This window comes from Stereum hirsutum, assembly GCF_000264905.1.
Source record: "Stereum hirsutum FP-91666 SS1 unplaced genomic scaffold STEHIscaffold_1, whole genome shotgun sequence".
Lineage (NCBI taxonomy): Eukaryota > Fungi > Basidiomycota > Agaricomycetes > Russulales > Stereaceae > Stereum > Stereum hirsutum.
In genome coordinates, this window is record NW_006763131.1 from 2,955,657 (window position 1) to 2,970,514 (window position 14,858).

At 52.6% G+C, this 14,858-nt stretch overlaps 8 protein-coding genes across 8 annotated transcripts; 5 read left to right on the top strand and 3 right to left on the bottom strand.

The window, feature by feature from the left end:
• Positions 1-179: 179 nt before the first annotated feature.
• Positions 180-2,665, bottom strand: STEHIDRAFT_117653 (uncharacterized protein). The gene is made up of 3 exons (XM_007298951.1): positions 2,395-2,665; positions 1,267-2,327; positions 180-1,200 (listed from the first exon to the last, which is right to left on the bottom strand). Exons 2-3 carry the CDS (start codon positions 2,311-2,313, stop codon positions 559-561), a joined length of 1,689 nt encoding a protein of 562 aa, XP_007299013.1. The 5' UTR covers positions 2,314-2,327; positions 2,395-2,665; the 3' UTR covers positions 180-558.
• A 202-nt stretch (positions 2,666-2,867) lies between these two features.
• On the top strand, positions 2,868-3,879 carry STEHIDRAFT_164915 (uncharacterized protein; the record flags this gene model as incomplete). The annotated part of the gene is made up of 2 exons (XM_007298952.1): positions 2,868-3,322; positions 3,387-3,879. The coding sequence occupies 2 exons, from the start codon at positions 2,868-2,870 to the stop codon at positions 3,703-3,705; spliced, it is 774 nt and encodes a 257-aa protein (XP_007299014.1). The 3' UTR covers positions 3,706-3,879.
• A 40-nt stretch (positions 3,880-3,919) lies between these two features.
• STEHIDRAFT_47127 (hydrophilic protein) lies at positions 3,920-5,182 on the bottom strand (the record flags this gene model as incomplete). Its single annotated transcript, XM_007297977.1, has 5 exons — positions 3,920-4,284; positions 4,375-4,393; positions 4,456-4,616; positions 4,675-5,001; positions 5,065-5,182. 5 exons carry the CDS (start codon positions 5,180-5,182, stop codon positions 3,920-3,922), a joined length of 990 nt encoding a protein of 329 aa, XP_007298039.1.
• Positions 5,183-5,502: 320 nt separating this feature from the next.
• On the top strand, positions 5,503-7,297 carry STEHIDRAFT_71653 (thioesterase II). Its single transcript, XM_007298125.1, has 9 exons — positions 5,503-5,897; positions 5,977-5,985; positions 6,074-6,373; positions 6,446-6,571; positions 6,633-6,664; positions 6,747-6,848; positions 6,921-6,957; positions 7,023-7,070; positions 7,125-7,297. The coding sequence occupies exons 1-9, from the start codon at positions 5,694-5,696 to the stop codon at positions 7,227-7,229; spliced, it is 963 nt and encodes a 320-aa protein (XP_007298187.1). The 5' UTR covers positions 5,503-5,693; the 3' UTR covers positions 7,230-7,297.
• An 88-nt stretch (positions 7,298-7,385) lies between these two features.
• On the bottom strand, positions 7,386-8,210 carry STEHIDRAFT_71654 (40S ribosomal protein S27). Its single transcript, XM_007298126.1, has 4 exons — positions 8,130-8,210; positions 7,952-8,063; positions 7,772-7,882; positions 7,386-7,694 (listed from the first exon to the last, which is right to left on the bottom strand). Exons 1-4 carry the CDS (start codon positions 8,130-8,132, stop codon positions 7,669-7,671), a joined length of 252 nt encoding a protein of 83 aa, XP_007298188.1. The 5' UTR covers positions 8,133-8,210; the 3' UTR covers positions 7,386-7,668.
• A 934-nt stretch (positions 8,211-9,144) lies between these two features.
• STEHIDRAFT_89889 (uncharacterized protein) lies at positions 9,145-11,280 on the top strand. The gene is made up of 3 exons (XM_007298265.1): positions 9,145-9,271; positions 9,347-9,354; positions 9,415-11,280. Exon 3 carries the CDS (start codon positions 9,620-9,622, stop codon positions 10,586-10,588), a length of 969 nt encoding a protein of 322 aa, XP_007298327.1. The 5' UTR covers positions 9,145-9,271; positions 9,347-9,354; positions 9,415-9,619; the 3' UTR covers positions 10,589-11,280.
• Positions 11,281-12,258: 978 nt separating this feature from the next.
• On the top strand, positions 12,259-13,147 carry STEHIDRAFT_117659 (uncharacterized protein). Its single transcript, XM_007298953.1, has 4 exons — positions 12,259-12,440; positions 12,504-12,710; positions 12,810-13,002; positions 13,074-13,147. The coding sequence occupies exons 1-3, from the start codon at positions 12,428-12,430 to the stop codon at positions 12,812-12,814; spliced, it is 225 nt and encodes a 74-aa protein (XP_007299015.1). The 5' UTR covers positions 12,259-12,427; the 3' UTR covers positions 12,815-13,002; positions 13,074-13,147.
• A 1,130-nt stretch (positions 13,148-14,277) lies between these two features.
• On the top strand, positions 14,278-14,583 carry STEHIDRAFT_151992 (uncharacterized protein; the record flags this gene model as incomplete). The annotated part of the gene is made up of 2 exons (XM_007298954.1): positions 14,278-14,482; positions 14,540-14,583. The coding sequence occupies 2 exons, from the start codon at positions 14,278-14,280 to the stop codon at positions 14,581-14,583; spliced, it is 249 nt and encodes an 82-aa protein (XP_007299016.1).
• Positions 14,584-14,858: the final 275 nt, after the last annotated feature.

Below are 14,858 nucleotides of genomic sequence, written 5' to 3' on the forward strand. Positions count from 1 at the left end.
CGCTTGCGTTTTGTTCCAAGGTGCACAATCAAATTCGGGACCGACGTGTTGGGTGAGGATCACGTGGTTTTGTTTGGCTGCGGCATTCGAATTCAACAAAGTACGTCATGTTCGACGAAGTTCGAACAATCTCCATTTCGTCTCAATACTGTAATTGCGACATGGATCGTAAGCTAAGACAAAATTATGGGCATATATGGCTGTCTAAAAAGTAACATAGAAACAAGCAAGAAAAGACGTGACGCATAAGTATGTTACAAAGAAGGCATGAAAGTTCGTGATGGGAGGAAAGGAGTGTGGTCATGCCAGTCTGGAAACACAGAACTGAGTCCAAGCTGAACGGGAGGCATATACAACACAGAGACACGGAAGAACGAAGAGAGAGATAAAGACAGTAAGATATGCCGGTGACTAAGAAGATATCAATGAGTAACATAGAAAGTAATGTTGAATCGCGAGTCAGAATCAACACTGATTGAAGCTAGCATACCAAACTTACGCCGTCATAAAGACATTATGAATCGCATGAAATACGTGTGGCCTCGTCATCCGCCGAATCTAGCGCATCGTTCTCAACTTGTGGATTACCGCCCCCATATCTACCGGCTCGCGCATGGTCTCCCTGCGCTCTACCCTTGCCCAGAATCTATTAGGCTCCGCTATCCTGACGTCCACATCTATTGGAGACGACGGTGCATCGAAGGGGACAGGCGGAGGAGCAACAACGCTTGGACGTGGCGTATGAGCGCCAGGTTGGTCGAATGAAGAAATGTCCTGATACGTAACTCCGAAGAACCGCGAGAGCTTCGCAGCTCGCAGACGGCGCTGGCGGAAGTCGGAACTGTTCTCAAGGTCGAGCGCAGCGTGTGGTTGCGATTCTGCGATTGGGGCGGGTGGCGGTTGCATAGAATAGGCTGAGAAAGGGGGTGGTGTTGGAGGTGAGCGGGAAGCAGCCATTTGGGAAGGGTCCGAAGACTCCAGATCTCCGGAGAGCATCGATGGCTGCGAGTATATGGAGGACATGCTCGAGTGAGAACGATGTCTTGACTTGCGCGGGGAAGGCTGAGCAGAGAGCATATCGAACGGGGGCAATGAGAGCAAAGCTGCAGAATTGCGGCTTGGGACGTCGACGGGTTCGGGTGGAACTTCTGCACTCGGCGAGAACTGGTATAGTTCTCGTGGGGGATCTGCGCCGAACATCTGCAATGGGTATACGACGACCACAATTAGAATGGAAAGGCGATTTTGAGTCCACAAAAAACACACCTCTTTCATCTTTCGCGCGCGTTTAACGTTCAATACTCTCTTCCTCTCCATCGCTGATTCGGATTCCGAGCCAAACGGACCCTCTCGAAGGTTCCTGATGGCAGAAGCTCTATCAGGCATGGGCTCGACATGTTTCTCCTTCGCCTTCCTCTTATCTCTATCCGCCCACAAGGAGTTCGCCCTCCTGAGACTTGGGGTGCTTTTGGTATCGATCCGCTTCCCAGCAGGAGCAGACATAGAAGCAGCCCGAGTATCACCTTCTTCACTCCTTCGTTTCCGCTTTTCCTTCACCAAACGACGCCCAGATGCGGAGGATGGCCGAGGTATGGATGTAGCCACCGGGGATTCGAATGACGCTGTACTAGGCTGTGTAGGTATTAGGTCGACAGACAGGGGTTGAACGATTGGGCGAGGCATCAGAGGGGGGACGGGAGGTATGTGTGAATGCGAACTGGCCGTTCCGTCGTGAGTGGTACTGGAGAAGGACTTGACGGACCGATCGAGCGATGGACGAGAGGCCTTCTCACTCGTTGTTCCTCGAGATCCGGACAAAGAGTTCGCAGACCGAGTAATCCCATTCGAGGGGAGGCGAGTAGGCCTTACTGAGGTAGTAGTCGGGATCGAGTGGTCCTGCCCAGATGCAGACGCAGGCGTAGACAGGGTAGGCTGGAAAGACAGCTTCCTGGCGATCTTCGCAGCCATACCTCGCTCTCCGTTCTGATTCTCGTCGGAAGAGTCTCCTGCGAGGATCTTGCTCATTCTCTTTGCCTTCTTCAAGAAGGTGTTGGGCTCCGAGGTGTCCATTTCGGTCGGGGATAGCGGCATGAATGCGGGTGTGAACTTTGTCTCTTCTGGTTTAGATGCGAATGGGTGGCGAAATTCCGGGATGCTGGAGATGGGGGAGCGAATGTTAGCCGGGCCGGGGGCGTAGTGAGACTCCGTCGGTGTTGTCAATGGTGTTTTCTTGCCACTGTCGGGGGCTCTGGAGGACGCGAGTTGGAGAATAAGAGAGAAACGGTTCCGGGAGGGTAGCTGTGAGGTAGACATTGTTGTGGTCGCGACTGATGACAAGGAGAAGATGGTTGTAGCGATATGACGGAAAGCGATCACGATGGACAATAGACTCACCGTCCGTCGAGTGATCGCAAAGGTCCAAAGCGTGTTCTAGTCGAGCTGTGGCGATATGAGACAGCGTCCGTGCTGAACGTATGGACGACGTCAGCTTTGACTTGGACGGGGTCGACGTGGCGGGACCAGCGGCACGTCGAGGGGGAAGCTGTCAGACTAGTGACTAGCAGCTGGTGGCGAAGAGCAAGTAGTGTACATCGGCAGTATATGATATTCGCATGGCGCTTCTCGGGCGAAATACTGTACGCGGTCTGTGGCTGCGAGTCGTGGCGCGGCGAACCGTGCCGTGGGAAGGTATTCAGGCCCCAACGGTTTGGTTCCGTCTGCGTCCCGTCGATCGCGTGGGTGCCTGCTCCTGATCTGATTGGCTGATTGCTCGCGGTAGCCATGCCAACGGCGTTCCATTCCTCCTCACACCATCTTCCCCTGCCTTTCTCGGCCTGCCTTCCCGCCACTTCATATACTTAAGACGAATGTCACCTCAGCCTACGCAGGAAATCATTGATTTCTCCAAAACGCCTTTGGCATCCAACTACACTGGCCTTTATGCCTCTGTGCTCGACGGCCTATTCACGGAGGCAGAATGTTGTTCGCTTATTATTCTCGCTACCTCTCCTCTGTCCGCCAATCAGGGTTCTCCAGGGTCTACTTCTCCCTCCGCCTTATCAGAGCCTCTAGCCACCGATGTATCTGTGACCTCACCGTGGCGGCCTGCAGGTCTGAGTGCGGAAGCGTCTCACCAGACTGTGCATGCCGACTTCCGCAACAGCGAGCGGATCATACGAATTGACGCCCATACCGCTGGCTGGATATACGACCGTGTGCGACCGTTCTTGGAGAGTGAGCTTGGGGCCATCAAACAGGGATCGAAATGGGATGCCGTTGTGGGACGAAAGGGGAAAGTAGACGGTACCTGGAAGCTGGCAGGGTATGTTACTGTCTCGTACACAGGTGCATAATCTAATTCAACTTTCGCTGGGATCGCTCCATAGACCGTGGCCGCGTCTTAGCTTTTTGCGCTACACGTCTGGTCATTTCTTCAAGCAGCACTGCGACGGCCTCCTGACCGACCCTGCTGCCGAGAACACGCACTCCCGGGTTACCCTGCATATATATCTTAACAGCGACTGCGAAGGTGGTGCCACTCGGTTCTGGTCACCAGACAAGAAGCGCTATCTCGACGTGGAACCTCGCATAGGTCGTGTATTGATGTTTCAGCAGCGAATGCTCGTCCATAGCGGCGAAGAGGTCAGGGACGGCGTCAAGTACACATTGCGCCTTGATGTCATGTTCCGGCAGGAAAAGCCTTGAGGTGGTATTACCCTGGAGTCGTAGAGTCATAACGGTGCGACGCGGCCACTCTTCTCCGTCGTTGAGGTCGCATCTCGGAGGACAGATTCATGGCGGTTCACCTCGTCTTCATCCAAATAGCATTATCCGATAAAACAGTCCGTACATGCAATACTGTATACAACGAAGATGTTCCGTAGTAACCTCATCTGACCGGGTACCCAGGCAAGAACCTTCAAAGCTCTTCTACCTCGATCGTAAACCCACACGAATGGCACATCTGCGTGGTCGTCCCGTCCTCCGAAGGATGCGGCTGACTGAACACATGCTTATGCTCAGCATCCTTCCGCTTCTGCCAAACGCCCTCTCGTGTCTTTCTTCTCAGCTCCACCAAGCCCTGCTCGAATTTCTTATTCTTCCTCTTTTTCTTCTCTGATGTTCGTTTATTCCACTCGGCGTCGAGTGCCTCTGGGGAGCCCCACTTCTTCCAAGCAAATTCTTCGACTTGAAAGCGACAAAAGAGCATCATGTTTGCAAACGTCGATTTGTGCGGGTTAGCTTTAAGCAGGTGGGGCATGATCTCTTCGTCGCGAAGTTCGGCTGTGGACATGGAGAGTTAGACTGTCTTGAACTACCCGGTTGCGAGGAGGAAGGAGAGCAGGGAGTCTGAGATAAATATTTCGAACTCACAGTCTGTTAAAAGATAATCCTGACGGAAGCAGCAAGTCAGTATCGTCCTAGTATGTCTTAGCTAGAGGTGTAAGGGGTCACCTCTCTACACTCCGTCTTCGTCAACAGACTGTACTTCTCCGGCTTCTCGTTCTTGCACTTGTTACATACCAAGCACCGAAATACCTTTCTATATGTCTGATCAAGGTCTATGGACCCACATTCTGCGCACTTCGGATTCTTTCCCTTCTCCAGGTAGACCGCTGCAGGTACGAACGAACGCAAAGTTGGATATCAGACATCGAGATTGTGAGTAAGTACCAGAGTAGAAGGGGTAATACGTACGCGGATCCAAATTCTGCACCGCACGCTGCCTTTCCCGTTCCTTCTCTTTCGCCTTGTGAACCTCATCAACCTCTTTATCGTCCTCCACCAAGAATCCACCCTTCGAGTTCACCATTTTTGACAAATCATAGTCAAAATACTTCCCAAGTCTCGTGTCCCTCTTCAGCTTCTGCTGTTGCTGCCGTGACGGACCTGTCGGTGACGTAGATGTCGCGGGGACCACTGCCAGTGGTCGTTTATTGTTCAGATTCGGTAGGGAGGATGAAGAGGAGGCCGTCTCTTTCTGGCGTTGTTGAGCTTTGGCTATATGATTGGTTCTCGTCAGATCAATGACCTTTTGTGATAGAAGATATGATGTGAACGTACCTCGCAGACGGTTCATCTCTATTCGTTTGACCTGTTCAGGCGTAAGCTGTAGGTCATTCCCCGGCACAGGTCTGGGAGGAGGGGTGCATGGACGAGTACTGGGGCCCGCTTCAGACATGATAAAGCTCTTCAAGATATGTTTCTACTAGAAAGTAAGGAATACAAGTTGCAAGAAGCACGAGGACAAGGAGATGGGTGAGACAGACGACTGGTGTGGGGCTGAGTGAGAACGTTGTGGCACTGAGTCACGTCGCACGTGCTGTAATTTACCGCGCGCGCGACGCGCGTTGTTGTAGGTTGTTGTCGCGTCCACACAGACTGTAGCAACCACTCTCTATAGCAGGGTATGTGACGGCTGCACGAGGGCGTCCACTAGCTTTTCTCCCGCCTTTCATTTCCATCCACCTTGCATCCACCTATCGTTCATCTAGAACCACTGCAGTAATCGCTGAGCCCTAAAATCCACTGCTGGGCCATATATCCGGCAATCCGGGCACACTGCATAGCCGGTTGCGTTTACTAGCTGTTCCGTCTCCGAGCTTCGCTATAGGAGCTCTGCTTTCTCTGACCAGCGTTGCATACCATACCATCTCTAGTCCCACCTCACTATCCAACTGCTGACAGCATAGATGGCTGAAGCGGTCCCAGACGCCAATCGTGCAGAGCCGGAGGAAATCTCTACTTCTCTCTCGCTCGAACAGCTCGACACAAACTTGTTCCGGTCCAAGTCTCTCTGGCTTCCGTACCGCGCCAGAGGTGTGTTTGGTGGTCAGGTTATATCTCAGGCTATTGTCGCAGCTACTGCCTGTGTCAAGCCTCAGTATGCACTACACGTACGTCTTTCGAGATTCTTGCGTTATACCGAACGTATTTGGATAATTGCCATTGACATTTCACACTTTCGATCGCTAGTCCTTGCACGTAAGTCCATTCCCTTGACCTCGCGCGCAAATCAATCCCGGAAAGCAGAAAACCAGGCGCTGAAATACCCTCCACATACCACGACCAGTCCTATTTCCTCCTTAGCGCTTCCCCCGCCGTCCCCATCCTCTACTACGTCGACCGCGTCCGCGAAGGGCGAACGTACACCACCCGATCCGTCCGCGCCGTCCAGAACGGAAAGACCGTCTTCATCCTCATCTGCTCCTTCCAAGTTCCAGAAACATGGCAACCTTCTCACCATTGGCCTATACCGCCCAACGTCCTTCCGCCGGAGCAATGCGAGGATGAGAAGGACAGGTGGATCAGGAGTGCGCAGAAGGAGGGGCTGGACGCGAAGATCAGTGAGGCGTACATGCAATTCGCTGATGTATGTAGACTGAACATCTAGTGCGGAGTTGTTGAAGCATTACTCACCGTGAATATCTTCGGTTTGTTGTAGGAGAGGCATAGAAGTCCGGTGGAAGTGAGGAGAGGGGGGAGTTATACGGGAGCGGAGGGAACAGTGGTTGAGATGGTCTGGATGAAAACAAAATCGACAGAGACATACGAAATACCCTTCCAAAAGGTCCGCCATACCCTCCTCCCTTCCGAAACTCTAGTGCTTACCTTGTTGGTCTATTTATCAGGGAATTCTTGGCTACATGTCTGATTTCTACTTGTACGTCTCCATCGCAACCTCTCTCCGTATACACCTTTGGATATGTACCATAACTCATACATATCCACTCGGCTCCACATAGTCTCGGAGTCGCAGCCTCCTCTCTCGGGCTAAAGCGCCACACCCGCGGCCCTGAAGCACTATCCATGCTCTCGACTTTGGACCACTCAATATTCTTCTACTCGTACGTGGCTCCGACATCCTATAGTAACGAAGATCATGAGAGCGCTAAAAATATCGACTCCATTGACAATAGGAACGACTTTGATTGTAATGACTGGGTCTTATATGTTGTACGTGGTACCCTGGCGTGACCTCCCATTGTCATTTATATACTCAACACTAGTCGGTTCCTCAGGTAACATCACCTGCTGCAGGTTCAGGGAGAGGTTTTGTCATAGGCAGGGTAGGTGCTTCAGTCAAGACTCCTGTGTTTATCCATTGATGATCGTTGTCGCAGATGTATTCGAGAAACGGAACTCTCGTAGCAGTTACTACCCAGGAGGGTGTGATCCGAGCGGACATTCGACCTCCACCAAAAGAGAACCCACCAGCGAAGCTATGAGGACGCATACGAGGATCTTGTGATCTTCAAGCGTAGTTAGGCGGACGATCTCACTTATAGACTTGTACGATACACCCATCTGGTACCATACATTATTGACGGTTGGATTGGCGTCGTCGTTCGACCGAGAGGCGACAGAGTTCACTCGCTGAGGCTGGGAGGGCGACTCGTCCATGTTCCGATCAGAAATGGTACAGCATAGCACATTTATGAGAGAACAAAGAAAAAGAGCGAGCACTATGCATGTCGGGAGGCACATATCGAACATAGCAGGAGGATGGGAGAGGCATGGGGATGGACGGGCGCCCGGCAGGCGAAAACAGCGAGTTTGTTGTGGGTGTGTGCGTGAGCGTGCGAGCTAGACAATGCGATAGAGAACCGATGGCAGGAGATGCAAGGCAGGGTAGATACGATACAGGACGGAGAGAGACCAGTCTGCTTAGTTCTTCCGGCGGTACGAGCTCCCTGTATATGTCAAGAGTTGAAGTGGCGACGCATCCGATGAGAACCAGCGCTGGAAGTGAGACGGGAAGTGGACTCACCCTCAGTCAACCTTGCCTTACCACCAGTAGGCTGGCAGAGCACACTGGCGCATGCGCCGCAGAGGACGACAGTCTGTGCGTGCGAGAAGACGGTGGTGATGGCGAAGCACCCTGGATTACGAAGCACGCGAACTCTCCTCAGGCTTTGTATACATGGGCTAGACGGGGAAACAAACGCACCTGGGCACTTAACGTCCATGAAGTATGAGTTGGGCGACTGCACAAGACGCTTGAGCTTGTGCCTGCGGGTTTCAGCACCGGCGGAGGGGTTGAGGAGGTCAACGGCGAGAGTCTAGTACACATCATCGAATGGGTATGAAATACGGCTCAAAAACAGCAGAAATGAGCCCAGACGCACCATGTTGGATGCGAATGAAGGGGGTTGAGGCTTGGCCGGTGTTTTGGGGAGTGACGAGCTTTTTGAGGAGGCGCGGGCGCTGTGAGCGACGAGGTGCAGACGCAATATCTGTCGGTCGGTGGGCGAAAACGGTAGAATAAGGTTCGAACTCAGAAAGTTTCGGACTTTCAAAGCGGCGCGGAGCCTGGCGAGAGTCAGTTTGAGTCGGTGGCGTGCGGCACCGCTGCCGCCACTCAAAGTTTGCTAGTGTTTTCACGCTCAAATCGAGTTCGACTCTTCACAAATCGTTACACAGCACCGGATCCAGTTTTCTGTCACTCCCTCAAGGCCTTACTTATGGCTGAACAACTTGAGCCAAGCTTAGACGCTTTGAGTAAGTCCGAAATCCTAGAATCAGTGGACAGCGGCGCCGGCAGGTATGGAATTGTTTCCCCCACCAAAGCTCCTTTACATATCAAGTGGGCTGCTCCCGGTCAAGACAATAAAGTTCAAAGGTGTTCTGGGTAGGTACTCAATGTACTGAAGACGTGTGCGAAGGCAGAGACCTGGACCAACACTCATGCCGCGAGGCCACCTGCTTTCATAGACAAAGCAAAGGCGTATACGTTACCTCCAGGAGAACCGTAGAAGAGTAGTGCACAGCCGCCTCCCAGGAACTTTCGAGGTACAGGAGTCGAACAAACCATTCCTTTACTCTGCGAAACTACAGATGAAATATCCGGGGAAGGCCAGACCTCGTGGTCTGCGGGTTCGGAGGTTGTGCGACGCAGCTGCTGCCAGGGAAGGACGCTCAATTGTGAACGGGGCTTTGGTATAATTGTGAGAAGCTCAGCGAAATGGGATCAGAAGTCGGCGGGAGAAAGGAAAGGTTGTCTATTGTGCTCTCGGCGCAGGCGCGGTCACGTGTGCGTTCGAAGCGAGTCCTGCGCGCCCATTGTGGCCGGATTCGGCAGGTGTTGTTTCGTCTTGTCCCCCTTTCTTTTTGTCTTGCGCCTCGCGACCTGTACAGCCCGCCGTCCATTGTCTACGCTTAGAGGCGCTGTAATCCCCGACGCTCTATAAGTACTTCTCGTACCTCCCCACTAGTCCCCAGGTGTCGATCCATCTTCCATCTCTCTCTTCGCTTTCCGGTACACGTTCAGGTATGTGCTTTGCCTCTCCATCTTCTCCAAGTCCATCGTCTGACGTTCAGCTCTCTTGGTTGCTTTCTACTCTAGCTCGCTAGGTTTGTACCAGCAATGTACTCTTATACCGCCACCCGAGCTTACCTCTACCCTTCCTGCAGATTCTTGGTTAACCGACTCCATCCACTTGCTACACGTTCGACGCCTGCATATCACTGTATCCAACATCCATACGACCATCGCACTGTTTCCTTAGATCACTCAACGAGCATCTCTGCATCATCTTTCATCGCAGCCGGCTGCCTCCAACTTCATCAGCATCTCATCTCGTCAACACATTCGTCATCTCGTATCTCATCAATCACAATGGCCCCTTACGTTTCCGCTGAGCCCATCCAGACCAACGTCAACAAGGCCGTCGAGTTCCTCACTCATCGCCTTCGCTATCCCACACCTGTCCTTTCCACCCTCCGCGCCGCTCTAATCGACAGCCTCATTGCACACTACGCCCAGTCATGGGATCCCACCGAGCCACCCCGCGGATCTGGCCGCCGTTGCCTCACTCTCAGTCCAGAGAGCCTCCCTCCCCGCCCAATCTACACTGCCATGAAAGCCGCCAACGTGCAGTGGTCCGAGTGGATTGCCGCTCTCGGTGGATTTGAGTTCGACCTCTGCGTCGACCCAGGGCACGTGTACCGTCGTCGGACTATCTCTGGCTTTACCGAAGTTCGCGACATTTGGTCTGAGGAGGCGGAGCAGAAGATGAAAATGGACGCTTTCCGTCGGAATCAGAAGGAGGCGTCGGCCAAAACGCTGGCGCAGCAGGTGATGCTGGCCGATGAAGACTCTGAAGACGAAATCTTCGTTATGATCGCTGACGAACTCCGCGAGCCGACATGGATGACTCCCATTCACCCCACATTCCCCAACACATCATACCTCACCGTTCCTACCACCGCCGCCACCAAGACCAGCTCGACGGTCTCGAACCACTCGCGGTCCAGCTCTCGCTCGTCCAACTCGAGCTCTGGCTTCTCGTTCTCATCCGTCGACACGTCTGACACGTCCTCCGTGTCCTCTGGCACGACCGCCTCTTCCTCTTCGACTCAGACGTCGTCCAAGCTGTCCCGCAGGGAACGTGCCCGCCAAGCGCGCGTCTTCATCGATCAGAGCAAGACGGAGGTCACGAACTACGACGGTGGCAAGACGACCGTCCTCACCGGTGGCGTTATGCTCGGCGGTCGTCCTCCCAAGCCCGCTGCTGCCCCTGCTCCCATTCAGAGGACACGTCCTGCTATGGGTCCCAGCTTCAACTGGCGCGCCACCCGCGTCTGAACGTTCCATGTGTTCTTCTACACCATTCGTATTCACTTTCATTTCTTCCCTGAACGACGTTTTTCACGATTCATCTTTTGCCCACAGTGCAGGACACTTTCGACGTACATATTACGAGCATACTGACGACGTGCCTTCGAGTCATTCATCTTCATCTTCTCACAATGGTTACCCTATTGCACTCTAATACCCCTTTCTCTTTCCCTCGTCTCTCATCCACTGTAGCCTTGGTCTTTCATCTAGTCAACAATTGTGTCCATTATCTCGCAGCGTCTCGAACCGTGTAGCATTTATCAACCTCATACCCATCTTCCCCACTCCGTCGAACCAGCATCCATTTAACGAGCTTCGTGTTATCGTTCTATATCATTATTCCGTTTCGCGGCCTCTCGCTTCTAGCTTCCTAAGGACCGTCTAATCTTCGCTTGCTTCTGCTTTGCTTCATTGCTCTCTCATGTGCATAATAGTCTCCTTCTAGTTTGTCGCTCTTCTTCGTCGGTGCACCGTTTGCATGCATACGCCACACTCCTTGGGCTCTGGTATGTTTATATATCTTTCTGGCTGATACCATACGTTACATACCTACATAGTACACAATTGCTTTTTGTGTTACTTGGTGTTGTCTTGGTGTTAGCGTCGGTATCCGGGCTTCATTTGTAGTTTTGACCTGGTGTTCAATTGAGGCGGGTTCTGGAACTCTTTTTGACGTGTGTGATCTTGCGTGATATCCCGAAAGCAAAGCCAATCGAGCCGGTTCGAGTCGGTTCCAGACGGCAAATATATTTCTGCTTTCAAGATACAAACGATGACTCAGAAGAGCAGATGAAATGCAGAGAAAGAAGAATGTCTTATGGATATCATGATGCATTCAAGTTCGTCGAACAGTGACAATCGCGCATGCCACTGACCAAGTCGTGCTTTCGGAAGAGACCGACATGCTGATAGATGTAAGTAAGTGTCTCTGCTCATCACCACCTCGAAGCTTGCCACGGACGATCGAATGGTGTGTTCACGCCGACTTGCCAGTGCTCTCTATTTCGAAAATAGTTGTTATAAATTTTATTGACCAATCTCTAGGTATAAGTCACCGCGAGATAAACCGTGACTATGGTTCTAATAACAATCAAACCATCAGTGCAACAACGTCGAACTCGACCCGGATTCGTCATGCATGAATCGAGCCACTACAAAGATAAAACCTCTACCAACGACCGATCTTCATTAGCCCCTCCCACCCTGATCCTGTATTTCGAAGACCACTCGTGGTCCATAATGCTCGACATGACGTGCTGTCAGCTCTTGTAAGTAGAGGGCCAAGGTCAGGACGTCCGGTCAGACTGGCCGGGATCGTGGAGACACTTCAGGAGTAGTCCTACACGGTATAAAATGATATCAGTAGGCAGCCTCGACGTGTAATTATGACAGCCCGGGACAATTACGCTGCCAGCTCGAGAGTCTGCGTTCAAAGACATGGTCATTGTTGATGTGGTGCGAAGCAGGCGGGGAGAATGTACCCGAAGTTGCTGTACGGCAGCCTGGGTAATCCCTCGCCTGTGAACGAAGGTAAAAGGGTTGCATCCATCGAGTAGGCCGGGAGGGGTGACCACAAGGTCGGGACGCCGGATGGTCGCTGTCCAGAGGAGAACAAAGACTACAAGGAGGAGCGGGTAGAACGGCGACGGCGACGACAGCAGCGTCGTGCAGTCGACGACAAAGGTCGTCAATTGGCCTCGGAGCGACCTTAGGTAAATGGACGGCCTGAGATAGAGAGTTCGTTGTTCAGTTTCAGCGCAATCAATTGAGCACCAACCAGCCAGATGAAGGTGGAGTACCGAGCATATGCTGAAGAGGTCTGGTGCGGAAAAATAATTAGTTGGAGGGCTTGGCGACGTATGGACGAAGTGGATGGACGCACTGACCGTGTTAGAGTCTGAGGAGGACGGCCAGGCCGTTGGCCATAGGCGCCAGCAACCTCGAGCACCGATGCTGAGCGCTGAGGGGAGCCTTGGGGAGTCGTTCCAAAATGGATCGAACGGGTATACGGCGCTCTTTGGCCGCTTGCCTTCCCAAGGTAGCTTCTCCGGTGATGGTGCTAGAGGAATCGAACAACATTCTCGTTATTCTGGAGAAGAGGAGCGGGGGAGAGAGCCGTCATGATGATATCAGAGAAGGTGCAGAAGGAGTACACGGACAACTATTTGTGTCGATGAAAGTGACGGACCATGAACGGTTCTGGTTTAAGTAGTCACCCAGTGCTCCAAGATATCCACCCAAGCGTCAGCCATCAAGCGCTTCCAGCGGCACAGGCAGACGAGCAGTGACGGGAACCAGGCGGTGTTCAAACGAGGAAGGAGCGATCGACTTGCATACGCTGATGGGCCTCGAGCGTCCTCCACTGCAGATCATCCATGAACGTCACTTAAAATGAAAGATGAAGTCATTGTCTGTTCGCGGTCCAAGCGGAAAGGGTAAGTATATGTGACACGCACAGATTGAACAGTAAGTCTTAACTAGGAGCGAGCCCCACGTTGTCGAATTCGCCTGGGCAGTGTGGCTACAGGCGCTTGAACCGCTAAAAGTAGGCATAAAGTCGTAGGGAAAGCGAGAAGCAGAAGAGCACGCAAACCAGAGAGAAAGTGGGGAGCAGCGACGAAGAGAAAAAAGACGGGTCGGGGGCCTTAGGACAGCCCAGCGTCGCACGAGCAGAATCAGACGATGCGTGCGGTCAATCACCCACTATAGTGCGATTATGGCCTGAAGCTTCGTTCTGAATGTTCCTTCAGGCCCCACTGTGCGCAGATAAATTTGATGACCTCACTGGTGCGACCAGAAAGCTTTAGACTCTGGCACCACCTGCTCCACGCTGCAGCAGCTCGGCGAAGAACGCGACGCGAGATCTCTGCCAAGCGAACCGGCGGTAAGAATATTGTCGGTCTCGAGGCGTGCGCACAGACATGTAGACAGAAGAACTTCGTGGAACCTCTACTTTCCCTCGTCCCTTGAATTACAGGGCTGCCAGGTTCTGTTGCCCCGTAAGCACATATTCGATGTCAAGAACGCCTGGACAAAAACGACACCGCAGTGAAAAACATTCAGAGTCGTGATACAGTGAACTAGGGTCTTTCCAATCCATATGTCGTTGTATTAGCAGCGAGAAGAGCTAAACCGAAAAGAAAAAACGCTCGTTGTGGATGGGAAGTAGGAACAGCTTTATTTCAAATTGTGATATCCTTCGAGCAATGATATCATTCCCGGAGAGTTCCGCCCCATCTCAGATGAGGCTGCCTTTCCCGACTCTGCAAAGAGAGCGGTCAGTTCCTACTTTCTGAATCGTTCATTTGTCGATTATTCGGACGAAAGAAGGCAGCTTACTACAGATGGAGAACACGGGGCAAGGTGGGGAAATCGAACGGGGCGAACCGCCCAGGTGGCGTGAAAGCAGGCGCGCCGAGTGCAAATGACGAACTTTGTTTGTCTGCGGAGTCACAGCCCAACAGGTTCGACAACAACGTCATTCGCCGGGTTCGACCACTGCGGGGCAGTCCGGTCCCCTGAGCCTATATAACCACATTGCTCACAATAAATATTATCATCATCCCATCCCTCGCCCTGAGCTTCAAGCCTCATCGCCTTGCCCGTCTCCAAACACTTCTTCCTACCCATTTACTTTACCACCGACGACTATCATCATGTCCGTCCAAGGCGTTGAACTTCAGAAGCAGCGGTACGCAGAGGAACTCCGCCGCCACACTCTTCGGCAGTGGACTCTTGCCCGCGAGTCGCTTGAGCAAGCACAGGGCAGGAGTTCGGGTGCAGGCTCTCCCAAGTCGCCTTCTCCAGAATCTTCACCAAAACGGTCTGGTTCGCGTACGCATTCGTCCACTGGTGGCTCAGGTCAGTCAGTGCATCCTCCCGATCGACGTTTAAAATCCAAGATGGCTTATTATCCAGGACATGCTCAGCCCTTCCAGCGCATCAAAGGATGGTTTCAGTAACGGCAGGAAACTGAGCAGCTGAATTCTCACCTCTTCGTTTTCGTGAGCCACCTCTCGCATCTCTTCTGTAGCCCGCCAGCTGACCTCAATTACCCAGTCGTCTCGCATCGTGCACGTCGTTTTATTGTCGCCTCTGGACACTTCCGGCGACCCCGCAATTAAATTATTATCTCCCCTCGCCTCTCAATCAACCCTTCCCGTAACGCCTGTACCGATCGTCCGGAATGTACCACCACCCCCTACATCCATACATACCTTTTTACATATTTACGAAA